This window comes from Sciurus carolinensis, chromosome 3 (genome assembly GCF_902686445.1).
Source record: "Sciurus carolinensis chromosome 3, mSciCar1.2, whole genome shotgun sequence".
Taxonomy (NCBI): domain Eukaryota; kingdom Metazoa; phylum Chordata; class Mammalia; order Rodentia; family Sciuridae; genus Sciurus; species Sciurus carolinensis.
The window spans coordinates 5,366,736-5,394,128 of NC_062215.1; the positions used below are offsets into that span (position 1 = coordinate 5,366,736).

The 27,393-nt window shown below is 55.3% G+C and overlaps 2 protein-coding genes across 9 annotated transcripts in view; one reads left to right on the forward strand and one right to left on the reverse strand.

Annotated features, from left to right (window-relative positions):
- Positions 1-230: 230 nt before the first annotated feature.
- Unc13d (unc-13 homolog D) lies at positions 231-14,389 on the forward strand. Of its 4 annotated transcripts, none has more exons than XM_047547467.1 (33): positions 231-579; positions 893-1,049; positions 1,713-1,748; positions 1,976-2,083; positions 2,200-2,259; positions 2,349-2,415; positions 2,706-2,886; positions 3,251-3,295; positions 3,408-3,476; positions 3,639-3,708; positions 3,827-3,931; positions 4,029-4,121; positions 4,196-4,299; positions 5,453-5,570; positions 5,690-5,814; positions 5,947-6,037; positions 6,117-6,173; positions 6,251-6,348; positions 6,431-6,482; positions 6,559-6,689; positions 6,788-6,908; positions 7,219-7,362; positions 7,517-7,615; positions 7,718-7,924; positions 8,076-8,144; positions 9,151-9,230; positions 10,666-10,771; positions 10,949-11,020; positions 11,535-11,618; positions 11,712-11,832; positions 12,016-12,139; positions 12,552-12,748; positions 13,397-14,389. In XM_047547467.1, the coding sequence occupies exons 2-33, from the start codon at positions 933-935 to the stop codon at positions 13,516-13,518; spliced, it is 3,273 nt and encodes a 1,090-aa protein (XP_047403423.1). In that variant the 5' UTR covers positions 231-579; positions 893-932; the 3' UTR covers positions 13,519-14,389. The 4 variants fall into 4 exon arrangements, with proteins under 4 accessions (XP_047403423.1, XP_047403426.1, XP_047403425.1 ...); XM_047547470.1 differs by having other exon boundaries at positions 896-1,049; XM_047547469.1 differs by lacking the exon at positions 231-579 and having other exon boundaries at positions 735-1,049.
- Positions 14,390-15,086: 697 nt separating this feature from the next.
- Positions 15,087-27,393, reverse strand: part of Unk (unk zinc finger) — a 37,802-nt gene continuing 25,495 nt past the window's right edge. For 2 of the 5 annotated variants that reach the window (XM_047546833.1, XM_047546834.1), the window contains 11 exons: positions 27,174-27,291; positions 26,199-26,283; positions 23,702-23,844; positions 23,104-23,304; positions 22,478-22,543; positions 21,851-22,025; positions 20,917-21,018; positions 20,594-20,782; positions 18,093-18,274; positions 17,255-17,512; positions 15,087-16,534 (listed from right to left, as the gene is read on the reverse strand). In XM_047546833.1, coding sequence (XP_047402789.1) covers positions 16,379-16,534; positions 17,255-17,512; positions 18,093-18,274; positions 20,594-20,782; positions 20,917-21,018; positions 21,851-22,025; positions 22,478-22,543; positions 23,104-23,304; positions 23,702-23,844; positions 26,199-26,283; positions 27,174-27,291 — 1,675 coding nt within the window. In that variant the 3' untranslated portion in view covers positions 15,087-16,378. The remainder of the gene's footprint in view (positions 16,535-17,254; positions 17,513-18,092; positions 18,275-20,593; positions 20,783-20,916; positions 21,019-21,850; positions 22,026-22,477; positions 22,544-23,103; positions 23,305-23,701; positions 23,845-26,198; positions 26,284-27,173; positions 27,292-27,393) is intronic. The other 3 variants (XM_047546835.1, XM_047546836.1, XM_047546837.1) reach the window with 3 other exon arrangements.

Here is a 27,393-nt window from a genome sequence, read left to right on the forward strand (position 1 = left end):
AGAGTTGCAGCCCCAGCCCCAGCTCAGACTAGGAATGTGAGGGAGGAGTGGCTTGGGGCCCCTGGAGCATGCTGGGATGCTTCTTTGAAGCCTGTCTAGAACAGTGTTGCAGGGCGGGCCACTGCAGGGTGTGACCTCCTGCCTTCCTGAATACCTGGGGGTTGGGGAGGGTGGGAAACAGCCTATGTTCACTGCAACCCAGGCAGTGGGCACAGGGTCAGTGGACTGGGGAGCTCTGGGAAATGCTGATGAAGTGTCCTCCTGTCCCCAGTGGACTGAATCTGCCCTCTTGGGGAGATTGACAGTGGGGCTTCTTTTTCTGCTAGCCCCACCCGGGAGCTCTCAGGGTTTGGCTAAGCCCCCTGTAAGGACATTTGACCATCATGGTAGAGCAGGGGTTACAGGGAAGTCCCTGACACAGCTTGACCCTGTCATGTCTATGGAATGTCACCTGTGGGGTGGAGCAGGCTGAGCAGTTGGCTGCTGGCTGGGGAACTGCGTCAGGAGCCCTCACTCTGTTGCTTGCCCCACCCTTGCCGAGGTCTGGGACCCATTCAGTCTGGGAAGCCAAGAACCAAGGTCAGCTTCCCTGGGTACAGTGCATGGATGGGGGAGGGTGCCCCTGCTGGGAGCATTGGGTCACTAGGGCCTCTGTGGGAGGGTGGGGTGGGGCTGACCTGCCTACAGGGTCCACCTTCTGCTCCAGTGTTAGGGAGTCTCCTGCAAGGCTCCCAGCTGGGGAAAGGTGCAGGGGACCTGGGAGATGGCCCCTCCAAGGCAGTGACACCTTGACCCTTCTGCCCTCCCCGCTGCCCTTCCTCCACCCTTCCCAGCAGAGGGTGGCAGCCTCGGGGCTCTTTGCATCATCCTGTGGCTTCACTGTCTTACTCAGCAGCAGCAGGGCAGCAGAGGGAAGGGCAGAGCCAGCCACCATGGCGACAAGCCTCTCCCACCCCAAGCGGCGCCCTCCCCTCTTGCGCCAGGCCATCAAGATAAGGCGCCACAGGGTCCGAGACCTACAGGATGCCCTGCCTCCAGCAACACAGGAGGTAGGAGTGACCTCAGTGAGAAGAGCTGACCTTGGGGATCTGGCAGTCTTGGGGTGTGGGTGCCTGGCTCCACCTACCTTTCCATGCTGCCCCTGGGCAGAACCTTTTGGGTCAGCAGGGTGGGGTCTGCCACGTGTTCTCCGAGCCACTGTGAGTCTCTCAGGTTGCGGACCTGAGCCTTTCTAGCCCTCTTTCCATGGTAGGCCTGCCCTCCCTCTCCTGCTCCCCTAGTTCCAAAAGCACCTGGCTCTGTGAGGCAGGTATCCCTGATGTAGGGGGGGCAGCCTGGGGACCCCCTTGAGCCACCTCAGGCTTGCTCAGCATCCCCCCAAGTCTCCCTCCTCGCTGCTGGGCCTCACTTCCGCCCCCCGGTTGAGAGTGGGCTGCCTGATAAGCAGTGCTGTTTCCTCTGGGGAAGGAAGAGCGGGTGGGGGCAGGTGGTGGAGGGCTGAGCTGCTGGGCCAGCTGAACGCCCATGGACCTCAGCCACAGCGGGCCAGGGGACGAGCAAGGTGGCCTGCAGGCCAGACCCCCAGGGGGCCTGCTGTGGGAACAGGTGTGGGGCTTCCGCGGGCTTGGAGGAGGGTGCTGGGGCCTGGGCCTTCCTGTGCCCTCCTCAAGCAGGCCTCCAAGGACACCTTGTCGTTTCACCTTGCTCCCCAGATTGAGTCTCCATCCCACCACTTCTCCCCTGAGGAGGTAAGAGTTGGAGTGATGGGGGATCGAAGAGGAGTGGGGATCAGACTTACATCCTCCTGAAAGCCCCTCAGACCCTGGCCAAGGCTGATGGTGGCAACCTGGGAGGGACTTCTGAGCCTCAGCCCCTCCACTGCATGTGGGCTGCCTGTCTCTGCTCTGGGCTTGAAGTGTTGCTGTGAGGGGTGGCTGGGGGGAGGCAGGGCCTGATATGATCCCACTCTGCTCAGCGGGACCTGCTGTATGAGGAAGCACTTTACACTGTTCTGCACCGCCTGGGTCAGCCGGAGCCCAACCATGTGACCAAGGCCTCTGAGCTGCTGGAATATCTGCAGGAGGTGAGCCAGCCCCAACCCCTTACCTTCTGCAGCCTGGACCCAGGGACTCTGCCTTCTCAAACCTGGCCGCCCTGGCCCCTGCCCGCAACCTTCCACACCGTCTTCCTCCCTACCAGGCCTTCCAGGTGCTGCCTGAGGAGCACCAGCGGATGTTGCAGCGGGTCAGGGAGCTGGAGGTAACTTGGGCCAGGGCACCCTGGGCTAGGAGGGGGCCTGGGAAGCCCAGCCCTCTCAGAACTCAGGCCGCTCCCTCCCGTCCCTCTAGAAGCCAATATTCTGTCTGAAGGCAACAGTGAAACAGGCCAAAGGCATCCTGGGCAAGGATGTCAGTGGTGAGTGCCCGGCTGGTGAGCCCTGAGGGCTTCTTCCTGACTCCTTCCTCTCCCCGCACAGTCTGACCCAGAACTCTTAGCAGGAGCTCCTGTCTCCTACATGTCTCTCAGAACTGGCCTCAGTGTTGCCGATCCCTTGCACCTGGCATCTGGGCTGGCAGGGTGGGGTGGGGTGCTCTGCCCAACTTTCCCCATCCCTCTCTCAGGAGAAGCTCCTCAGGTGGGCTGAAGAGGGACTCTCCCAGGGAGCCTGGCCAACTCCATGGGGGCTCATCCTCCCTCCTCCCCAGGGTTCAGTGACCCCTACTGCCTGCTGGGCATCGAGCAGGGGGTGGGTGTGCCAGGGGGCAGCCCTGGGTCCCGGCGTCGGCAGAAGGCTGTGGTGAGGCATACCATTCCCGAGGAGCAGACCCACCGCACCCAAGTTGTCAACCAGACGCTCAACCCTGTCTGGGATGAGACCTTTATCCTGTACGTGGCCCTGCCTCAGCCCACTCCCCATACTCTCAGGACTCCCCAGGCAGTGAGATCAGTGGCTCTGGGGAAGGGGCTTGGCCCTGGGTGGAGTAGGCCAGACAGGAGAGACCAATGGTGTTGGTGGGGCAGGGTGGGTCCCTCCAGGTGAACGGGGATAGTCTGAGGCCCTAGATGCAGTAAGAGGGATGGGGGAGGGATAGAGTGGAAGGGGGGTAGCAGCTTGCAGGAAGGTGTCAAGTGGGAGTGGGTGATATTGGGGATGGCAGCTGTGGCGGACAGGATCTGGGGTCCTTGTGGTCTGATCTGATGAGGGTCCTACCCCTCCAAGGCCCTCAACCGTGCCCTTTTCACCCTATAGGGAGTTTGAGGACATAAGCAACTCAAGCTTTCACCTGGACATGTGGTGACTGACATGGCCTGTCCCTGGGGATGGGGAAGAGAAGAGGGCAGAGTCTCCTCCCTGAAGGGGTAATGGGCACCTTCTCTGCCTCTTGTTCAAACTTCTGCCCCACCAGGGACTTGGACACCGTGGAGTCTGTCAGACAGAAGCTTGGGGAGCTCACAGATCTGCATGGGCTCCGAAGGTGGGTGCAGGACTCATGGGAAAGAAGGTAGATTCTCCCTCCACCCGGCTCCAGCCATGCACGCCATCATTGGGTCCACACTGGCCACTGGTGGGGGGCAGATTCCAGCCCGATCCCTTCAGGTACTTGTTCCATCTCCCTCATGGGTCCTGCCTGAAACAGGATCTTTAAGGAGGCTCGGAAAGACAAAGGCCAGGACGACTTTCTGGGGAACGTGGTTCTGAGGCTGCAGGTGAGGGAGAAGGGGAAAGGGTCCTGGGGAGAAGTGACGGCTCAGAGAGAGGCTCCAGGCACCTGGGGGCTGCCCCACTGCCTCCTGCCCCTGACTCCAGGTGTGTCCTGCCCACCAGGACCTTCACTGCCGAGAGGACCAGTGGTACCCGCTGGAGCCCTGCACTGAGACCTACCCAGACCGTGGCCAGTGCCACCTCCAGTTCCAGCTCATTCACAAGCGGGTAGGTCTGGGGCCTGGCCAGGGACTGAGCCCCACAGCCTCAATGGCCCTGCTATGTCGGGTCCTCTCTGCTCACAGCCATCTTGGTCCCATTGCAGAGAGCCACTGCAGTTAGCCGCTCCCAGCCCAGCTACACAGTGCACCGCCACCTCCTGCAGCAGCTGGTGTCCCATGAGGTCACCCAGCACCAGGTATTGCCCTCCCGGGGCTGGGTGCCACCAGCACTGCCTATCAGGCCCTAACACCTCTCCACTCTTCCCCTCAGACAGGCAGTACCTCCTGGGATGGGTCACTGAGTCCCCAGGCCACCACCATCCTCTTTCTCCATGCCACACAAAAGGACCTGTCTGACTTCCACCAGTCCATGGCGTGAGTACACAGCCTGGGTGGAACCCTAAGGGGTTATTGGCAGCTGGCAGCCTCCTGTACTCTGCTGGCAGCCCAAAGCCTTGCCCTTAGGAGGGTTCTCTTTGTCCCAAACTGTGTGTTCTAAATCAGTAGCCAACTTTTAAAAATCTGGAAATTTCACATACAATGCAGATCTCCAGCTGCTCATGGGACACCAGTATTTGACTGGCAGGGCTGGTCTGAGCAGCACAGTGTGACCTCTATCCAGCACGGTGGCCCTTGGGCCCACTTCTTCCCTTCTGTCTCCCAAGTCCTTCTAGGCATTTGAGTTTGCCAGCCCTACCCCAGACCCTGGCTCCACTTCCCAGTGTCACATGCTTCAAAGTCAGCAATTTAATAAACATTAATGGACATTAATGAATGTATATTGAGGGCCTATCGTCCCCAGAGCCATGTCAGATTCTGGGAAAGTCAGGGAGGGGCACATGGGAGTCACAGATGTTCCAGTGCCTGTGAGAGGTGCAAAAATAGAGCCACACCCCCGTGTTGCGGGCGGTGGGGGAGTGGAGTGGTGCCTGGGTTCTAGGCAGGCTTGGCATTTGACTTGGAGGCAGAAGGAGGCTGGTAAAGGCAATCCTGGGCCAGGGGCAGCGTGTGTCCAGAACCTTAGGCAGGTTCTGAAGATGAGGGTGGGATGGAGGTGAAGCTGGTGCAGCCACCAGATGGTGAGGGACCTGGTTTGCTCACAGGACCCAAGCACATAGTGCAGCTGGCAGCTGTGTCTAGCAGGCCTGTGTCTTGGCCTGTCCTTGGATTGCTCTTCTTCCCTACCTCTGCCCTTCCACTGGACCCTCGTCCAACTCAGTCATCTCCTCCATCATGTTCCCTGAACCATCAAAAGGAAAGTTCCAGCTGATGGTTGCTGTGTGTGCATGCAGGCTTAAGTCCTTAAATTCCACTTTTCATAAGAAGCCAAAAATTCTGAAGCTTTAGTAACCCAATTTAAGAGATGGGCAATTTAAAGAGCATGTATGGAATCAAACAATCCTTATGAGTCACCTGCAATCTCTAGTTTTCAGCCTCTGCTGGTAGATGAGGCTTCATGGGAAGCTTTGGAGCAGGGAAGGTGCCATCCCTCCCCCTGGGCCTGGCTGAGGGCTTCCTGTCCCCACAGACAGTGGCTGGCTTACAGTCGCCTCTACCAGAGCCTGGAGTTCCCCAGCAGCTGCCTCTTGCACCCCATCACCAGCATGGAGTACCAGTGGATCCAGGGCAGGCTCAAACCAGAACAGGTGGGAGTTGGGTGGGCAAGGGCTGTTGGGCAGGAAGGACTGTGGGGGAGGTCAGGGGAGCACAGGAGGCCATGAGCCCATAAGCAGCTCCCAACTCCTGACATCTTCTGGCTTTGCAGCTGGAGGAACTGGCCACCTCGTTCACCTCCCTGCTGGCCTATGGCCTCTCCCTCATCCGGAGGTTCCGCTCCATCTTCCCTCTCTCTGTCTCCGACTCCCCATCCCGGCTGCAGTCTCTCCTCAGGTCAGTGGCTCTGCTTCTGCAGGGGTGTCAGGGATGAGGGCCTAGTGGGGCACCTGCTGCGAGGCCTGCAGAGGAGTGACGGTGGTATGGGGCAGCGGGTCTGGTGGGCACAGCCTTCTTTCTGTCTCCCAGGGTCCTGGTGCAGATGTGCAAGATGAAGGCCTTTGGAGAACTGTGCTCAGAAAGTGCCCCACTGCCCCAGCTGGTGACTGAGGCTCTGAGGGTATGACCTTCCCTGGGGTGGGGGAGGGCTGTGCCTGGACCCAGACGCTCCTCCTGGCTCACTACTTCTTTTTTGACAGGCTGGTACGGTTGAATGGTTCCACCTGAAGCAGCAGCACCATCAGCCCATGGTGCAGGTGGGGCTGGACAGGGGGCAAGGTGGAGCCGGGCACTTGCCTCTACAGCCCTGCTTAACCCACCTTGTCCCTGCCAGGGCATGCTGGAGGCAGGCAAGGCCTTGCTGAGCCTCATACAGGATGTCATGGGTGACCTGCACCAGTGCCAACGCATGTGGAACAAGATCTTCCAAAAGTGAGCAGACCCAGGTTGGGAGGTGGTAGATCTATGGAATCCGCGTATGTACCACAGGGTCACACTGCTGCCTCTCCTCCAGTGTCCTCAAGATCGACCTCTTCTCCATGGCTTTCCTGGAGCTACAGTGGCTGGTGAGGCCCTCCACTGACCCCAGGTGTGTCCCTCAGCCCTGCTCCGCCACCCTGCCTGCTAGGCCTTTCTTTGCAGGTGGCCAAGAGGGCACAGGACCACATGTTGGCAGTGGGCAGTCCTGTGTCTCCAGAGATGGGTGAGAGTCTGTTCCAGCTCTACATCAGTCTAAAGGAGCTCCGTCAGCTGGGCCCTGTCCCTCTGGACAGGTAGGTAGCAGGCAGCTGTAGGTGTGAGGTGGGTCGACAAGGGCTGTGACCTGACACTGGTTGCAGCCTTCCCCAGGCTGAGCTCTGGCTTTCCCCAGTGACAGAGTCCTGGCTCTGGATAGTTTTCACTGCTGGTTCCAGCCAGCCATTCCCTCCTGGCTGCAGAAGACCTACAGTGTGGCGCTGGAGCGGGTGCAACGAGCTGTACAGATGGACAAGGTGGGGTGGGGCCTTGAGTTTGGAGATGGGGCTGGTGTCTCGGTCCATCCCTCGGGGCATGGTAGAAGCTGGGAACCTGCTGGAACATCCCTCCCCTCCCACTTCAGCCAGTGGTGTGCAAAACTCTGCTGCCTCCTGATATCCTGGGGTTACCTGTGGCTTCCCTCTGCCATAGTCCTGCAGGTTGGAGCTCTGGGCAGAGCCTAGCTTGTCCCCTCTGTAGCCCTGCCCAGCTCTGTGCTTGTTAGTGGGAGAATGGATTTGTCCCTGTCTTGAGCCCTCCTTTCTAAGTGCTCTCCCTTTCCCCCAGCTGGTACCTCTGGGTGAGCTGACCAAACATAGCACATCAGCTGTGGACCTATCCACCTGCTTTGCTCAGATTAGTCACACTGCCCGGCAGCTGGACTGGCCAGACCCAGAGGAGGCCTTCATGATCACTGTCAAGTTTGTGGAGGTGCAGCATCTTTCCTATGTCCCCCATCTTTCTAGGACAACCTTACTACTGCCCACCCCACTTCTCCCTGGCTCAGTAACCTTCCAAGGCCTATGTCTGAAATTCCCCCAATCCCTCACCCACTGATCAACTTCCTGTCCCTGACCCCACTCAGGACACCTGCAGGCTGGCCCTGGTGTATTGCAACCTTATAAAGGCCCGGGCCCGGGAGCTGTCTGCAGGCCAGAAGGACCAGGGCAAGGCAGCCAACATGGTAACAGCCCCAGGCTGGGGACCTGCCTAGGGTGGGGTGGGGCCTGGCAGTGCTGGCGCTGTTCAGGAAGCCCTGCATCCTTCTGCCTGTGCCTGTCCCCAGCTGTGTGTGGTGGTGAATGACATGGAGCAGCTGCGACTGGTGATCGGCAAGCTGCCCACCCAGCTGGCATGGGAAGCCCTGGAGCAGCGGGTGGGGGCCATGCTGGAGCAGGGGCAGTTGCAGAACACACTACATGCCCAGCTGCAGGGTGCGCTGGCTGGGCTGGACCACGAGATCTGCACTGGTGTCCGCACCCTGGCTGAGCAGGTACATTGTTGTCTGACTCCACCCTGGCCCCCAGTAGGACCTGGGCTGATGTCCAGTCCTCTTTTCCTAAACCTAAACTCAGGCCCCAAGAGAAATCCTAATCCTCCACTTATTCCCTGGTCTCCCTCCATCTACCATTTTGTGTCCCCAGTTGGAGGTGGGCATTGCCAAGCACATCCAGAGACTCGTGGGTGTCAAGGAGTCCGTTCTGCCTGAGGACGTGAGTGACTCTCCTGCTCACTGACCTTCACTGCCCTGCTAGCTCTTTGGGTCTGGGGCTGTGAAGGGGGTCCAGGTTGTTTAGGGGGCTGAAGGCCTTGGGGGGTGTCAGAGATCGGCCCAGGTATGTTGTTTCCCTGGGCCTCAGTTTCCTCTTTGGATGCTCAGGGGTGCAAATTGGGCCACTGCATGGGCTCTCCCAGCACTGACAGTCAGTGTGGGGAGGCAGCAGCCCCACAGGCTTGGGCACACATCCTTGTCAGTGCCTCCTAGCTCTGCTGTCCTGTTTATGCAAGCCAGTTGACCTCAGTTACCTTGTCTGTAAGCGGGGAGAGTGATACATGCCTTTGATGGTTTGGGGGAAGACTACTCATTAATTTATCAACTGTTTAGTAAGTGCCCACCTTGTCCCTGACATTGATTCAAGCCAGGGGATAGATCAGTGAAAACTTCCTGCTTTCCTAGAGCTTACATTCTAGCAGGGGAAGTGGAAGAGCTGAGTACGGAGTACATGTTAACCTTAGTTACTAAGCACTATAAGCTTAGAGAGGCTGAACTATAAATACACATACAGAATCGTTTGTGTGCACACACTTACACAGTGTGTTAGATATGATAAGTGCTAGAGAGAAATAAAACAGAAGGAGGGGTGGGAAGTGTTAGAGGGTTATATTTTTAGGTAGTAACGGAAGACCTCATTCAGAGGGCAACAGCTGAGTCAAGACCCCCAGGAAGCGAGGGAAGAAGCCAGGAGGATTCTAGAGGAAGAGCATTCCAGGCAGCGGGGACAGCAAAGGCCATGAGGTAGCACTGTGCCCGGCTGTAGAGGAGGCTAGTGTGGCTGGAGCAGACAGCAGCTGGGAGAAGAAGGGGAGAGGTGGGCAGGGTCCGGAGCCTGCAGACACTACAAACCTGAACACCGAAGCTCCTGGCCCTGTTTCCTCCCCAGGACAAGGAAAAGGGGGTGGGGCTGAAACGGGCCTGAGCCACCTCCTCCCCTTCCCCAGGCCATTCTGCCCCTGATGAAGTTCCTGGAGGTGGAGCTTTGCTACATGAACACCAACCTGGTGCAGGAGAATTTTAACAGGTCTGCAGCAGCCCCTGCCCTGACTGCCCACACCCCTTCTCCACCTGCCCTGCCTTCCAGGGCCTCAGCATCCATAGGGGGGCATATTGTGAATCCCTTCAGTGAAGTCCCTTAGAGGGTACGGCCAGCCTCTGCTCAAATGTTTGCTTCCATGGACAAAGGACTCACTACCTTACAAACCTGCTCATTTCATGCTGTCGAGTACTGAGAATTACAAATTCTTCCTTAAACCAAACTGAAATCCAGTCCTGGATCCATCTTCAGAACCCCTGACTGCTTTTCCTCCTTTTTAATGTTTCTGGCATCTGGTGTTATTGGCCGTGATCCAGGGGGAACTTCTAGTTAGGGTCTCTTAGGTAGGCTGGAGGCACAGAGTGCGGACTTGGGATGGCCTGGCTTCAAACTCCACTCAGTACTCGTTGGTGGCTTTGAGCAGTTACTAAAGTTTTCAGTGCCAGTGACCGCAGGCTTCTACTGAGGACTAAATGGGTCATGTGATGTGCTGAGAGTATAGTCGTGGTCAGTGACCACACAGGAAGTGGCCAGTGACTCTTAGTTGCAGTGATGCCCAGGAAGATCTGTCTCCAGGTGGAACTGGGGGCCCTGAGGAGGCCGCTGGCCCTTCTCTCCTAGAGTTCTTCTCTTCCTCCTGGACAGTCAGGACCCCTAGAGCCTGATCCTTATTTCTTAGGCCATTTTATGACATTCGTTCAGCTCCCCCTCCCACATAAGCCAGAATTACCTCTCCACTGACAGGAGCTTTGCTCAGAAGCCTTTAGAACAGTGCCCGGGTATAACGAGCACTTATATGTGTTGATAATACACAGGCCTCCTCCATTCTTCTCTCTCTCATTTTTCCTGGAGCTGGGAATGGAAGCCAGGGCCTTGTGCCTACTAGGCGAGTGCTCAGCCAATGAGCTCCGCGGTAGCCCAGATTTCCTCACCGATCTTATTTACACGATACTTTTTTCTTTTGGTAGTAACTGCCAGACTCTACTTTGACATGTTAAACTCAGGCTGTTATCAGGACTGTGTCCCTGCCACTTTTATTCCCCCTGTAAGGGGGTAGATGCTTATCCCTGCCCTGTGTTGCAATCCTATCCATTTTGGCTACTTCATCTTGAATCATGCTCCTGACACTGAGATCCAGCTTCCCTGGCCATCTTTGTGGTTTATTGGGGTTTCATGATCCTACTGAGGAGGAGTCTTCACTGAGCTTGGGATGTCAGATAGGACTTACCCTCCTGCCCTCAGGAGGCCAGCCCTCCCTCGCTCCTCCCTACACTGCCTGCCAGCTCTGGCCATAGCCTCACCTGTGGAGCAGGTGTGGGGGAAGGTTGGGGTGGGCCTGGGTCCTGAGGCCTCCCCTTCTCAAGAGCACCTTTGCTTCCTCCTCCTCCGTGTCCTGTATCTGGCACCCTCTGCCCTCGGCCAGCCTTCTGACCCTGCTCTGGACCCACACACTTGCGGTGCTAGCAGAAGCAGCCACCTCCCAGCGCAGCTCATCCCTGGCCTCTAGCAGGCTGAAAGTTGCACTGCAGGTAAAAATGCCAGCCATAAGACAGTAAGCCTAGGCTGGGGTCCTAGTGCGCTTGCCTAGCATGTGTGAGGCACTGGGTTTGATTCTCAGTACCGTGTATAAATAAATAAAATAAAGGTCCATTGACAACTAAAAAAAAAGACAGTAACCCTGGGGCCACCTCTGATGTCTCCCCCAGAACCTGGAGATCTGCTTCCATGCTGAGGGCTGCGGCTTGCCTCCGGAGGCTCTGCACACCGCCACCTTCCAGGTAGGGGCATTTGGTAAGCTCCCAGATAGGAGGTCAGGGAGTCTGTCTTTCTGCACTCACCTGTGTCCAGGACTAGCTACTTAATTTGTTGAGCCCAGTTCAAAATGAGAAGGTAGGCACCTTGAAAAAAAGGTTATTACCAGGACTGGGGATTTTACTGGGTGGTAGAATCCTTGCCTAGCGTGTGCAAGACCCTGCGTTCAATACTCAGCACTGGAAAAAAAGAAAAAGGAAAGAAATTTAAGATGGTGATAACAGAGCTATTAACCCAAGCACGATATCCTTCAAAGCACAGGGGCCCCATGCTCCTGCACGGAATGGAGGCATGCCCAAGAAGCCCACTGTCTGTGCCTCTGTCCCAGAGCCTCAGGCATTGCTGAGAATGCATCCTTGACTGTGGTCTCATAGTCCGAGGACTTCACTTTTCAGTCATGTCTCAGCCTCAGTTGTGAGCCCTGTGACAGGGCTGACTGTGGTTATGACATTCAGGTGGTGCTCAGATGTGTTCTTCTAGGCTCTGCACAGGGACCTGGAATTGCAGGCGGCCTCCAGCCGGGAGCTCATCCAGAAGTACTTCTGCAGTCGGATCCAGCAGCAGGTGAGGATCCCTTCCCCACCCCTGCACCCACCAGTGTTAGTCGGCCCCATCCTGCTCTGCCCAGGTGACCCCGCTTTTGCAACCCATGCCCAGGAGGAAACCACCTCTGAGGAGCTGGGTGCCATCACCATCAAGGCCTCGTATAGCACCTCCGAGCAGAAGCTGCGTGTGGAGCTGCTCAGCGCTTCTGGCCTGCGGCCCTTGGACTCTAATGGTGAGTGGAGGCTGCTCCCTCCATGACCCTCCCTGCCAGTGTCCCTGGGGTCGCTGTGGGAGTTCTGGGTGCTTTTTCTATGAGGCACAGTGCTGCTGAGTGGCACAGCTGCAGGAGGGTGGTACAGCTGCAGGGGGTGACTGGGAGAACCCTGCCAGCACCCTTCCCCTGGGTACTTGCTAGGCTCCAGCGACCCTTTTGTCCAGCTGACCCTGGAACCCAGGCATGAGTTCCCTGAGCTGGCCCCCAGAGAGACCCAGAAACACAAGAAGGACCTTCACCCGCTGTTTGATGAGACCTTTGAATTGTGAGTGGGTCCCTACTATTCTCCTAGCTCCCCCCTCGCTTCCCTTCCCTGGACCTCCCTCAAGGGGCCCATGAGATGATCAAATTGGACCTAAGGAAAGGACACTTGGGACAAGGGTTTCTTCCACTGAAGGGAAATATCAAATTGTAGGCTTCCAGGGAAGGGTCCTGACCTTAAAGTCCTCAGGGATCTGCTCTCTGCTCAAGACAGGTGGGCCTAGGGCACAGGACCCCTGATTTAAAGCATCCGCCCATGGTCAGAGCAGTTGTCATGCCACATGGCCAGGATGCGCCAGGCTGAGCTGACTTAGTAATGTGCTTGTGCACAGCGAGGGGGTGACCCATGTACTGGAGCAGGGGTGGGGTGATGGTAGTCTCGGGCAGGCATCTGAGCCCAAGTGTGTCCTCACCAGCCTGGTGCCTGCTGAGCCATGCCAGAAGGAAGGGTCATGCCTGCTGCTCACGGTGCTGGACCATGACACACTGGGGGCTGATGACCTGGAAGGGGAGGCCTTTCTGCCTCTGTGTGGGGTGCCTGGGCTGACTGGCTCTGAGGAGCCCAATGAGGCACCCCAGACCCGCCTGCCTCTCATGTACCCGGCACCCAATGGTAAGCCTCAGTCCCAGGGCAGGGCAGGGCAGGGTAGGGACTGGGCACGTGGACAACTTGGGCAGGGGTCTTAGAGAAATGCTTCCTTGAGAGATGGAAGCCAGTGGAATAAGTGCCCAGGCTCACATTGCTGAGAAATCTGGCAAATCGCTTGGCTTGAGACCAGTGAAATTCAAGCTCAATGACGTTTTGAGTGACTCCCCGATGGGTAAGGTCACCCATGAGATGACTTCGGGAGAGGAAGGAGCCTGGATCTGTTGAGTAGAGGGGCACATCCCTGCAAAGAATTCCCCCAGCTTGATAACAAGTTCACCATTGTGCACATCGTGAGCCAGTTCTGAGCACGTGGCTTACATTAGCTCTTTCATTTCTTAGGTCCATTAGTGAGGCAGGTGTCATCATTAGTGTTTTAGAGACCAGTAAACTGAGGCACAAAGAAAAAGTTAACCAGCTAGCTTTAGGTTCTCTCCAGAAAGGTAGTAGTCATCCCGAGGCAGTCCACGGCACTCTCACCTTCAGCTGTCAGTTGCGTCTTGAAGCTTGGCTGGTGTGTCCATCATGGTTCCTTTCAGTGTGGTGGGGGATGGGGCAGCGGGGCCGTGCTGCGTCCTCAGCCTCCAGACACTGCCTCTGGCCTTCTCTTCACAGGGGACCAAATCCTGAAGCTGCTGGAGAGCAGGAAGGGTGACCGAGAGGCCCAGGCTTTTGTGAGGCTGAGGAAGCAGCGAGCCAAGCAAGCCTCCCAGCATACCCCGAAGTCAGGGCAATAGAGGAGCTGGGGGAGGGCTGGTCCCCGGTGGGGTCCTGAAAGATTGGGGTCTTCCCCATCACAGTTCAGCCCCCTAGCCTGGCCTGACACTCGGGAAGGCACAGCAAGTATAGGGGCCAGGATGCAGCCTCTCTGGGCTCTTCATGGCCTGCACTGATGCAGGCAGCATCATTAACAGTACTTATAACCCCTCTGCCTTCCCCCCAGCCCTGGCCTCAGCATTCTCTGCCACATCCCAGCAGATAAGTCCTGCCCCTGCATCCCCTGAAACTGCTCTGGTGGTGCCGGCAGGGTCTAGAGCCATCTGCCTCCTGGTCTCCCTGCCTCAGCTATGCTGGGGCGTGGGCCCGGCCTCCTGGGGCAGCTGCCCCAGGGGAGGGGTGATGGTGGCCATTACTAGAGATCCAAGGATGTTGGATCTGGGGTGAGAGCTGGCAGGCAGCAGGGCTGGCACCAAGGCATAGCAGAAAGGACAATGTGATGTCTGCTGAGGGGAAGGGGGTCCACCTAGAAACTTTCTTAGCAAAAATAAAAATTTAAAAAAATTATTCACAGCCCTCTTAGCATATCTGTTGGCATCCAGAGGGTCCCTAAAGATGCTGTCAGGCCAGGTGGACTCCCAGCCCTCAGGAGAAAGCAGGGAGGAGGGTGTGAGCACAGTTGCCACAAGCAGGGGCTGAGGTGGCTGGCAATACAGATATTTTGACTGTGGGCTCTGACAGATCATTTTGTCAGGTCCATCAGTTATGGTGGTCACTGCCCAAGACTGGGCAGGTAAAGCATGAGGCCGAGTGGCTGCTCTGGACAGCATAAGGGGCAGCCCTGCTGAGGGGAAGAGGGTCCCTGCACACTGGAGGTCAGTGGTCATTTCAGCTGTGCCCCAGGTGAAATCCCCTCCATCTGAGTCAGCACAGCTGATGGGAGTGCTGGAGTGGGGCAGCTGAGGCCACATGGAGCCTCCCTGTTCTTTTTTTGTTTTGTTTTTTTGGGTGCTGGGGATCGAACCCAGGGCCTTGTGCTTACAAGGCAAGCACTCTACCGACTGAGCTGTCTCCCCAGCCCCCAGCCTCCCTGTTCTTACCCGAGCACACAGCCTGGTGAGAAGTGGGGCAGGAAGGCTCAGCTCCTAGAACATGGGCCCTTCTGAGGGTAGGAGGCAGCGTACTTCTTCAGCGCCTGCTTCCCACTTATGCTTTCATGCAAACCATCGGGAACAGACAGCATTGTCCGCTGATCAGAGAAACAATTAGGGGCTCTATTGCCTTTTGGGAAACATCAATAATAAACCACTCACAGATGAGGACAGGCCTGTGAGCTATCCAGACACAGGGCCTGGGAGCTATCGTGTCCAAGGTCACCTTCATAGTGGTCCCAGCGGGCCTATGTCAGAGGGCACTCAAACTGTGGAGGACTCTTTGGGCCCAGATGGACCTGAAGGCTTGGCAGCTGCTTTGCCACACCTCAGGGTGTGGGCAGAAGCCATCTGTGCCTGAGGCAGGGGCCCTGCCTGCCTCACAGTTGGGAGGCCTGTGTTTGGGGGCCCACACCCCCACATAAACGAGCTGCAACTGCAAGTTCATATTTTATTTCCAATAGATTTGCTTTGTTGATTTTTGCATTTTTGTAAAAAAAGGAGAAAGTTTTCACTTAATTCATTGAAAGCCCTTTCGTGCTGAGCCCAAGGGGGGCCTGGGCCAGGGCAGACCCTTCGCAACCCTCACAAGCCTGCCCGACACCCAGTGCTGGGAGCGAGGTCACTTCCCTCCGCCCACTCTGCCCTCCCACCCCACTGCATCTCTCTCTGTACAGAATGACTTTTAAAATCGAAGCTAAGACACAATATACACTGGACAGCACACACACACATGCACACGGGCGTCTGCCTAGGACAGGCAGGACGTCAGCTGCACTCTGAGAGCACCAAGGAATGCATACGGAGCCCCTCCTGCCAGGAGGGCAGGGCCTGCGCCCCCTTGGTCCTCAGGCCGCACTCCTCCCCAACAATTGCCCTGCTAGCTGCCAGAGGGAGGGGGCGAACTGCACAGAGGCTGGGCCAGAGAGGGGCCAGGGCAGGGACAGTTGAGGGCAGTGCCAGCCTGGTAGGTGGCCCTGGGGCCAGGAAGGCTGTTCTGGGGAGCCCAACAGGAAAGAGCTGAGGGGGACATAACTGGGCCTTGCCCCTCAAGGGGCTTCAAGGGCCCAGTTTGGGAGGGGAGCTGGCCCTGCAGCTTTGGCCTGCCAGCTCTCGCCATGGTCCCCAGGACTAAATACACATTTGGTAAACCTAGGAGCTTGACTGGCTTCCACCCCCAGCACACCCTCAGGCCTCCCTGAGGCCCTCACATCTGGGAACCAGGTCTACCCACCCAGGGGGCCCTGGGAGACAGGGTGAGCAGGGCCTGCCCTGAAGGCTTCTCCTCTCCCCTCAGCCCCTTCCAGCTTCCCAACCTTCCCCACTTAGGCCCCAGGAAGAAGTTAAAAATAGTTAGTTCCTACATAAAAAAAGACAGAAACAGATTCTCTGCCAAAAGGCCAGTGGGAGAAGAGGGGACCTTTGTCTCTGAGCGGAAAGGGTGGGGAGCGGGCAGGGGAGGACTGCAAAATAGTCTTTTCTTTTAAAAAGTGCTTGGTAAGTCTGTTTTAAAGTGTGTGTCTATATCTATGTACAGATATACACACAGACACTGCACACGCTGGCCACCACGCATACCTGCACACACACAAATGTATACATGTACATAATCATATACATATACATACATACATACATACATATATATATATATATATACACATATATATATATACTTTAAAGAGTTCTAGGTGAGAAATCTGGACCCGGTTGGGCCAGGCCTGCAAGGTCACGACTGGAGGGCATGGGCCCGGCTGGGTTGGCAGACAGGGCATTCGCTGCCCTCAGCACAGAGCTCGCACAGCACAGCGTGTTGGCACGGTAGCACCGCCCGAGTCTGCTCCTGACACTTAAGGCATTTCACCGACTGCATGTGGAACACAGCCTGCAGGGAAAGTGAGATTGGGGTTACACGTCTGGCCCCAAGTAGAGTAAGGAGTTCCCCTGACTCTCATTTTGCCCCTTGGGAGGAGGAAACTGAGGCCCGGAGCTCAACAGTGTGCTCACAGGACACGTTGGCAAGCAGGAGTGGGGTGAGAGCTTGGGCTGCTCAGCTCAGGCTCTGCCCACCAGAGTGGACCTGACTGGGGCCAGGGAGCAGGCTGGGGCTGCAGCCTCCGTGCCTTACGGCGTCTCCTGATGACATTAATACCTCTTGTATCATTTGATCTCAAAGTGACTCTAAGCCTCCTAAGTGAGAAAAATGAGGCCTAGAGAAAACTGTGACATGCCAAGAGGCCTGGTTGCCAAATGCCTAGTACCAGCACTTTCCACTGGGCACATGGCTGGTAGGGACCCAGCAGGGGATCTGGGAATGCAGACAGGGAAGCCCTGACAGCCTGAACCATTCTGGAATGACTGCTGGTATGCAGAGAGCTACAAGAGGATGCCACTTAGGGCCCAGGCACAGGAATGCAGCTTAGGTCAAGAATACTAGGAGTGGGCACTGCCGCCACTGGCTCCCCAAGAGGACACTCTCTTCCTCACCCGCTCCCTGCTGCTGGCTTAATGCTAGGCAGAGGCTCTGGAGCAGCTGGACTGGATCAAGGGTCCCACCACTGAGGCCATGGTGTGTAGCCAGTGCTCCCAAACCTCCAGGGCTGACCTTGTCCACTTGTTCCAGGTGGGCCCGCAGCTGCTTCTGGAGGGAGTAGAGAGTAGAGAGCGAGAGTGCCTCCAGGTCAGGGAAGGTGGGCAGGGTCTGGGGGTCAGGCCCTGCATGTAGCCGCTCTAGCTCTTCCTGGAGCTTCTTCACCTGCACTTCTAGTGCATCCCGCTGTTCCCGAGCCAGCTCGCACTCAGCACCTGCCGCACTGGCCCGCTCGCCAGCCTCCTCTGCCTCCTTCTTCCAGGCATCACAAGCCTGTGGGCCCAACACGCAGCGCCTCATCACGATGGCCCCCTGCCCCCGCCCCCCTGCCCCCCCCATCTCCGGGAGCCTGTGTGGGCCACTCTGGATGTAGGGCCTGCTGGGAAGCTGGGCCTGCTGTCTGGGGAGGGGGCGGGGAGGAGGCTGACCTGCCTGGAGAGGAGAGAGGTTTCAGGACCTGCAGGAGACACTCCTTCTGTGGGCAGGGCCTAGCATGGCAGGGTACAAGGCAGGACTCACATCCCCCCAGGGGCAGTTAGGCTGTGGCTGGACAGAGGGCCTATCTCAGAACCTAGAACCCTGCAACCCCAGGAGTTGGGTCTTCCAGGAAGGAGCAAGTGGGTCCTGCAGATAGATGACATAAAGAGGACCCAGAGGGAGTGCCAGGTCTGTGGCGCTGGCTACCCCAGTGACCCAAAGGCAGGGCCAGTCCTCCAAAGGGAGAGAGGGCCAACAAAAGTTTCTGTTCTCTTCTTTGGGCCCCAGGTTCCCCGCCCCCATGCCCGCTGAGTAGGTTGAGCTTGGGCTGGATGCCACCAGGTACAGGTATGGCAGGTAGGTGTGGGGCTAGTACCTGCTTGGCCTGCTTCCAGGACTCCTCCCACTGCTTGATGGTCCCGTTGGCTTCATCTAGCTCTTGCCGAAGCCGGGCCAGCTCAGCAGCCCCTGGCCCTGATAGGAAGGCAGGGGAAGTGCCTGGGGAGAAGCTTCCAGAGGCAAAATGCTCCCAGATGCTGCTGTTCATCCCGTTCAGACCTGCCCCAGAAGGGGAGGAACATCAGCTGTGGAGGGCTTGGGCCCTGGCCACCCATGCCTGGGAGTTTCTAGGGCTGGCTGAACGCTGGGTGGGTGTGTGAGACCCCAGTCACGTCAGGCCAGGGTATTGTGCAGGCACTGGAGAGTAGGCTGTGAAGGTGCCCTGGACTGAGTGCTAGACACACCTAGACTTCAGTGCTTCCCGTTTTTTAATGGCTCTACTTAAGAGTGTTAGTACTTTCATCTGTACCTTGGGTTGCCCTACTGGTGACAACTGGCAGTGATGACATCACTAGAAGCCTAGAGGGCTAGAGTTCAGACAGCCTTCTTGTACCTGGTGTGAGGACTGAGAGGGTCCTGGATGACAAGATCAGGAGGAGTTGACATGAGAGAAAAGCCACTGGCCAGCACCTCACATGATAGGAGGGCTGGAGCAGAAGCCAGGGAGTCTTGGTCCCCACTCCCCCTTGTTTTACAGAGGACACTGAGACAGGATGTGCTACAAGAATCTCATGATTCTGGGTGTAGTGGAGCACACCTGTAGTCCCAGCTACTTGGGAGGCTTAGGCAGGAGGATCTAGAGTTCAAGATCAACCTCAGCAATTTAGCAAGACCCTGTCTTAACATAAAACAAACAAACAAACAAACAAAACAATGGAGCCAGGCATGGTGGTGCATGCCTGTAATCCCAACAGCTCAGGAGGCTGAGGCAGGAGAATCACGAGTTCAAAGCCAGCCTCAGCAATTTAGTGAGACCCTAAGCAACTCAATGAGACCTTATTCTCTACATAAAATATTAAAAAAGGGCTGGGGATGTACCTCAGTGGTTAAGTGCCCTTGATTCAATCCCCGGTACCAATAAATACATAAAACTCTGGCTTTCTTTAGCTCACAAGTATCCTTCCCCACTAATTCAGCCAAGATGTCCCAGAACCAGATTTCAGACATTCTGTCCTCAGAGCAATACAAATGATTGATGTAAGAAGGTGCTGTCCTGTGGATCTTCGTGTACACTGTCTGTAAGCCCAGGGACCTCTGGATGGGTGCACTGACAGGACTGGCCCAGTCTGCCTGCACCTCTCCCCTCCTCAGTAGGTGGCATTTTCTCTGTTGGAGAGGAGCTACTTCCTTAAAGAGCGCACTCTTGACTGCTTGGTCCATTTGAGGCCCTTTTGGGATCCCAGCGTCTGCACTTCTGCCTCCTGCCCTGGTGGCCAGAGGCCACTCCTCCGTATAACTATGCTCGAGGACCACCTGGTGAAAATACATGGGGCCAGTAGGCAGGACTACATCAAAATGCCTTTGGAACACGGGCAAACCAGAAACATGACCCAACTGTGGGCACAATCCACCCTAGAGAACGAACCTCTTCCAAACTGGGAAGGTGCTAGGAAAACCCCTAGAATGAGATGAAGTCCCCACAGCTGATCAGAACTTCTTTTATTTTTTTGTGGCTTTGAGAATGGAACCCAGGGCCCTGCAAATGCTAGGCAAGTGTTCTACCCCTGAGCCACAAATCAGAACTTCAAAGGGTTCTCAATCTCTCTGATGGGAAGTCCTGACCCTTAGAGGAAGGCATTTCTGGTCAAGGAACAGCTGCTGGGAAGTGGCTGTGGGAGAGGCTGCTGCACACTGAGAAGCACTCAAGCTGGGGATTGTTTTATGCCTATTATTCTCAGGGAACAATGCCTTAGTCCCACAGGAGACCAGCCCCTGGCCACTGAACCTAGATGCCTTTGGGGGCCCCAGTGCTCAATGTTCTAACAATGCTGAGCTGGGCAGACCGCCTACTCTGTGGCTCCCTGTGCCTTTGCCCTGAGGTGGGTCTGTGCCATCTTCTCCCTTGGTTTCCTGTGACCCTGGTGTGAATGTCTTCTGGGACCTCTGGGTGACTAGAAAAAAAACTGATTAACTTATTTTTCTGTGACACTGGGGATCAAACCCAGGCCTCATGTGTGCTAGGTAAGCATTCCACCCTGAGCTGTACCTATAGTCCTTACTGTTTTTGTTTTTCACCAGGAAAAACTGCACTGAAAGTTAGGCCTTGGCTCTGGCGACTTGCAGAGCACTCCTGCGGCTGCACTAGCCTGTCCTGGCGCTTCCTTCACAGCATTCCTCAATCCTCACAACCACTGCACACTTTCACAGTGCAAGACATAAATAAGGCAGAGGCTGAATCACTTGTCTGGGGTCATACATGTATGGGTGGTAGAGCCTTCCAGTCTAAAGACCCTGCCCTGACCTCCAACCTGGGTAATGTGCCAAGGAAAGAATGGCAAAAGGCACTTTCTAAAAGTTCTTGCCTTAGTCCCCTCTTACCTAAAGATCCATGTGATGCTGAGGTCCCCAAAAATGTGTTTTCTGACTGGCTCAGGTGGCCCTGAGGCTGTTGCAGAAAATGTGAAGAGAGGCTGACAGGAGGAGAGGGGGATGCAGAGTGGAAGGAGGTAGAGCTGCCCAAGGAGCCAGGGATATTCACGGGTGCAGAACTCTGCAGCAAACTGCCACCTACAAGAGGAGCCCCAGAGGGCGGGCTGGGTGAGGGCCAGGCAAGCCATATGGGCCACGTGGATCAGGTGGCCTGGGCTAGCTGGGACCCTGAGGCGCCCTCCAGGCCACCCTGCCCACCCACTGCCCAGTACCGATTGTGATGCTGCTGGGATGGGGCACTGTGCTATTATCGAAAGTCTTCTCCAGGGCAGCTACCCCAAACTCGTTCAGGTCCAGGTCATCCAGGGCAGATTCTAGGGACAGAGAGCCAGGATGTGGGCCTCCTAGGGGCCACAGCCCAGGCTCCAAGCCCTGCCTGACCTAGGCCACCTCACATCCTGCCCACCTCATGTGCTCAGGCTCTCCTGGAACACTGACCCTCGATGCCTGCCCTGTCCAGCCCCAGTGTCCTCCTTTCTGAAGTCTTCTTTGACACTTCCTGGAGGAATCGAGTCCCAGTCCAGGGTCCCTGCCTCTGATGGAGATGTCTTATGATGTCTCATCCTGAGCTCTAAGTGGGTGGGCAGGTCTCCAGGCTCTCTGTGGTCAGTGCATAGTAGGTGACTGACAAATGCCAACACCTGCCACTGAACTGGCCTGGGAGGGAGGGTGGGAACAGTTTCCCTCCTAGAGGCAGGGAACAGCACATCATCTCTGTCTCCTCAGTGTCTTCCATGGGACCTGGCAAAAAGTAGGCACCCATAAATAAGTGATGAGAGAAAGGAGCACAGATGACTGCGTGGTGCTGGGGATGGAACCCAGAGCTTGTGCATGCTGAGTGGCACTCCAGCCTGGGGGCACTGACACTCTGAGGACAGCTGTGCTCACAGTTCACTTTATAAGGATCCCTAGTGAGAGAATCATCAGGGACAGCATGACCCACGTCCTGGGACAAGACTATCTATACCTTCATGAAAAAGCTCCAAGGGCTAGTCTTCAGCATGTACTTGGAATTCATTTTCCCTTTCAGTTTGAAGGGCCCCAGTGTCCTCCTGACTCCCCCAAGCTGGAAGTCTAGGTGACCAATGTGCTGATCTGACCTCACTTCTCTGACTCCAGACCTACAAACAGACCCAGCCTGATTACCTATGACCGACTCTACCGTGTCGCTGGTGGGGTAGAAGGGCAGAGCGTTTGCATTCATGCCAGGGGCGCTGCTGGTGCCTGCAGGGCTGGGTGGTGTGGCTGCCAGGCTGGAGGTGATACTGGAAGAGATGCTTGAGGTCAGAGGGCTGCCCACGGGGAGGATGCCCAGCACATCCTGCAACGAGAGTGAAGAGAGGCAATGAGACGCCCGCCTGTGCAGGCAATAGCCAGAGGATGGACAGGCCAGTAGGGCACAGAGAATAGGCTCCTCCCAGCTCTTAGCCGGACTCCCCAGGTCCAGGCAAGCTGTATCCCCCACCTTGTCAAGAGGCTGGAGGTGGAAGTGAGGCCTGGAGGCTGCAGGCCCTCAGTGAGGGAAGGGAGGAGTAGCGCCATACCTGGCATGGCTGACACTCCCTAAATACTTCAACTGACGGATGGGTGCATCTAGGAGGGGAGGGGCTCCAGACCTGAGCCTCATCTTCTCTGAATCTGGGGCTGGGCCCACCTTATTCCTACCCTCGCTTGTGGGGACAGTGGTGTTTTCATCCCCAGCAGCCTGTTAGGGTTCTAGGCCTGTTCCGTCCATGCCATCAGAAGGGAAGATGGAGGCTGAGAGTTCTGTACCTGTTTGGGTTGAAGTAGAGGCTGCTCTTGACTCCTGGGCTCTAGTGAATGGGGTTTCAGTTTGGTCTGAGAGAGAAAAGTAAGGGAACAGGAGGTAAATGTGGTGTAGGGAAGTTCGGAGTTCAGGGGTACACCTGACCCTGCTATGGACAGCAGTGGCAAGTGGTGGTGGCAGATACCTGTTACTTGCCATGCAACCCTTCACACACACACCCCTCACCCCCAACCCCCTACTCCTTCCCCTATCCTAAGCTGGGAACTGCCCTTCTCTGCCCAGATAAGCCCAGGTTTCTCTCCAGACCCAGTCAGAGACCCACCCCTGTCCTGCCCTCAGTCCCTGCTATGGCAGGAAAAGGAATGCTCCCTGATGGGACTCCTGCTTCTCCGCTGACCAACTCTGTGGCCCGAGAGAAGTGGCAAGCTTTGAAGGCCTTCCTATCCTTGGCTGGGAACTGATATTACTCACTCTTCTCAGTTCTGAAAAGGCTGAGGCCAGAGAATCCTACCTCCCAAGATTCCTCCCCAGAGTGGGGCCAGGCCTCTCCTCCAAGTTTCTCTCAACTCAGGCAGGAGAAGGCTAAGCTCACTGGATTTAAGTATCCTCTGTCACCCAGGTAATCCCTTACCTGGCATTTGAAAGTTTTCAGGTACTCGGCTCCCACCTGGTCTTCCCTTTCAAAGCCAGGAGCTTTCTTGTAGCTGCCAGGGGCTAGGCCAGCCTCCCCAGGAAAGACGAGACCCTCCAAGTTTGGTGGCTTTCTGCCAGGGCCCGGTGGGGAGCCACACAGGTTGGATGGGCTGCCCAGGCTGCTGCTCCTGCAGAGGAGCTGCAGAGGATGGGGGGGGCTGGTGGGCATGATGCAGGCTGTGGGCATGGTCTACCCTTCATCCCCACCTCAAAGGAAGTCTTCAGTAAGGGGCTCAGTTCCATTTCCATCTGCCAATGGGCAGCAACAAGCACTTAGGGATCCTGAGTCTCATGAGGGACTTGGAGGGGAGCAATGACAGAAGGCTTTGTCCCAGCCCTACCCAGACTCATCAGTACCCAGGCTGTGCTGCCCCACACTGACAGGACCCTGGGGCAGAAAAGGTAGGACCCTTTGTCCAGAGGACAAATACCAGGGTCTCCTTCCATACACAGGCTGAGGACTTGGGGAGCGTGAAAGGCAGCAACGGCTCCTGGGCAGGCACAGTGCCCACCCACTCCCCAGGACAGGCACGTACAGCACTGAGGTCGGGGGCATGCGGGCTGGAGGGGCTCACAGGCACCGAGTCTCCAGCAGCAGATGGCATGTACAAGACGGGACCTGGCTGAGTGGGGCTGGACACAGCTGAGGAAGGCTGCAGGTCGTCACTTAGGGGTGGCTCTGTAAAAGAGGGGCAGGGGTCAGCAAGCTCCTGAGATAGCTCAGTCCCTCTAAAATGGTATCTTCCAAAGGAGCCTCTGCATCTCCCTGCACTTAACAAGGTTCCGAAATCATTTCCATGAACACTTGCTATGTGCCAGATGTGGTGCCAGCACTTTGCATTAACTGTGAAGCTCTATAGTGACCACAAAATATAGGAATAGTATGGTCTCCATTTTATAGATAAGGAAACTTGGGCTGGAGTTGTGGCTCAGTGGTAGAGCACTTGCCTGGCATGTGTGAGGTCCTGGGTTTGATCCTCAGCATCATATATAAATAAATAAAATAAATTAAAAAAAGATCCATAAATAAGAAAACTGAATGAAATCTACCAAAGTGACAGAGCTAGGAGACAGAAGAACTGGGATGTGAACCCTATTACTCAGTATTTCTCTGTGGTATCAGTGAAGGCACTCTATCATTGAAAAAACTTTTTTTTTTCTTTCTTTCTTTTTTTAAAAGTACTGGGGATGGAACTCAGGGTCTCATGCATGCTTAGCAGGCACTCTACCACTTAGCTATATTCCCAGCCCATCTCTGTGTTGCCTCAATTGCATGGTCTCAGGGTCCACAGCTGGGGACCATCTCTGCACTCAAAATATGCTTCTCCCTCACAAGGCCCTTGGTTAATTCTTCACCCTTAACAGGGCTGTCAACCCTTGTTCCCTCTCTGAGACTGCAGTGGTGGCCTGAAGTACCCACAACTGTGCTGTCCCCCACACAGCCACAAGACACCTGTGGCTACTGAGTACTTGAAATGTACTGATTTGAAATGTACTGTAGTTATTAAAATACACATCGGATTGCTATTTAGGAGGCTGAGGCAGGAGGATCCACAAGCTTGAGGCCAGCCTGGGCAACTTAGAGAGACCCTGTCTCAAAAAATAAAAAGGGTTGAGGATGGCAGGCATGGTGGGGCATGCAATCCCAGCAGCTCTAGAGGCTGAGGTGGGGAGATCACAAGTTCAAGGCCAGCCTCAGCAACTTAGCAAGTTAGAGCAATTTAAAGACACCCTATCTTGGGACTGAAACTGTGGCTCAGTGGTAGAACGCTTGCCTGGCATGTGTGAGGCCCTGGGTTTGATCCTTAGCACTGCATATAAATAAATAAATAAAATAAAATAAAAAAATCCATTGACAACTAAACAACAAATATATATATACATATTTGTTATATATATGGTGGCCTGGCCACCATATATATTTTGTATGTATATATTAATATATACATATATATATATATATATATGGGAGACCCTATCTTTAAAAAAAATAAAAATAAAAATAAAGAGGTAGGGATGTACCTCAGTGGTAAAGTACCTTTGGGTTCAATCCCCAGTTAGAAAAAAAAGGGGGGGGGGAAGCTGGGGATGTAGCTCAGTGGTAGAATATTCCTGGGTTTAATCTCCAATATCGCTCAAAAATAAATAAATAAAATAGAATAAAAACCAGATGTCCAGACTTAGTACAAAAAAAAATTTTTTTTCTTTGTTTTGGGGGGGATTGAACCCACAAGGGGTGCTTTACCACTGAGGTACATCCCCAGCCCTTTTTATTTTGAGACAGGGTCTTGCTAAGTTGCTGAGGCTAAACTTGAATTTATAATTCTCCTTCCTTGGCTTCCAGAGTGGCTGGTATTACATGTGTATACCAACACACCTGGCAAAAAAGTAAAATATCTTTTTTTAAAACACAGTATCTGTATTTTATTGATTTATTTTTACGTGGTGCTGAGGATCAAACCCAGGGCCTCACACATGCTAGGCAAGCACTCTATCACTGAGCTACAACCCTAGTCCTTCATTCATTTTTTATATTGATTACTTATTAAAATGGCCAATATATTGTCTCAGCCTACCTAAAAATGTTAAAATTAACTTGTTTGCTTATCTCAATGTTACCCAAAACTTTAAAATGACATATAACGCCACATTATATTTAGATTGGATAACTTTGCTCTAGAGAACTGAGAAGGGCTCAATAGAGAAGAGTTCTATGCTCCATTAGCGATGTCTGTCTTGGGTGAAATGGGGTGGCTGGTGGGATTTGCCAACTTGGATATGGGAAACACAGTGCCTCACTTTATAGTTCCTGCAGTCTCTGTCTCATGACCTTGGAAGTGCCAGGTCTTCCAGGCCAGTTTTGAAAGGGCAAGGGAATGGGACCTCTAGTGGGAACAAGGCCTGCTGCTGGCAGACAAGGCCTCCTTGTGCATGGCCTGCTGCCAGGTGCCGGTCCCTTGCATGAGTCTCAGCAGAGGTTTAGGAGAGGGGAGGAAGGAGAGGGTACTGCCCAGGGCAATGGGAACAGCATACGTTCTACATGGGCAAAGGCGCAGAAAGGTCCTCGGGGACAGCTGCCCGACTGCTGCATGTCATTGCACTTGGTGGATTTGTAGATCTGGAAGGGGCAAAGCAGAGCAGAGACCAGTCAGACTCAACCAAGAGTAATGGGCAGGTTCCCTTTCCTTAGGTAGGATGGACTAGCTTGGGCCTCTCTCCCCATCTCCGCCCCTTCCAACTTCTTGCTCAAACTCCTGAGGCAGCCCTCCGTCACCCCAACTACCGTCAATGCCCTCCTTTCTAGGATCACAGGTTCATCTAGCCTCATGAAGGCACTGGCTCCACTCCTTATCTTGACCAGGGCTATGCCTCAGACTTCAAGTGAGCCAAGACCTGAGGCAGCACACAGCCACTCCCAACGTGCCCTCTGTGGGCAACCTGGGTTGGGATCTGTACTGGCTCTAACATCCCATTCTGCTTTCTAAAGTAACATAAGGTCATCTCTGTCTCAGTGTTTCACTCAAGGTGTCCTGGCTTCCATGGACCCAAGGGCAGGGACAGCATGTGTCTCTTTGTTGCACAAGATACAGGAACAGTGACAAGGCCTAGGTGGGCAGGGGAACTGTGTTAGGGAGGTTGCTGTCCCTTAGGCTCTGACCTGGGACAAGACAGCTAAGGGGCTTTTTTATTTTTTAAATCCTGGTGTCACTGATATAATTAATGAGTGGCAAAAAGCCCAGAATGGTCAGGCCACCATACTTGGTCCATGTCCTCCCTGTCAAGCAACTGGAGAACAAACTGAAGTAGAAGTCTGTAACAGGAGGATAGGCTCAGAACAAGAGAAGCAGCACGCCCAGAGCTCAGGCTCTTGCAGGCCCCACCTGCGGATCCCTCTTTCAGGTTGGTACCAGCAGCTGCCCTTGCCCTCTCTCCTGGCTTCCAAAGGGTTATGTTAAGACAACCTGTGGCCCCCCTCAAAGGGCTTCAGCCCCCAATCTAAGGACACACCTCTGGGTGGAACTGCTGCTCTGTGCGGGTGTGGCAATACTGGCAGGCATCTCCATTCTCACACTTGCCGGGGTCTCCCCACTCGTCCCCATGTTTGACATTCGGACAAGGAGATGACCTGGTCCAACGAAGGAAGGGTCAGATGGAGGAAAAAGAGGATGAGATCAGGGCCTAGAAGGTGCCATCTGGATACCTGCTCTAGGCCCCTTTCTGGTCTCCC

Coding starts and splice junctions, on each gene's coding strand:
- Unc13d (XM_047547467.1), top strand. CDS start 933: ATGGCGACAAGCCTCTCCCACCCCAAGCGGCGCCCTCCCCTCTTGCGC. Junction 3,296..3,407: donor AGCTTTCACCTGGACATGTG/GTGACTGACATG, acceptor CTGCCCCACCAG/GGACTTGGACACCGTGGAGT. Junction 6,349..6,430: donor TGGAACAAGATCTTCCAAAA/GTGAGCAGACCC, acceptor CCTCTCCTCCAG/TGTCCTCAAGATCGACCTCT.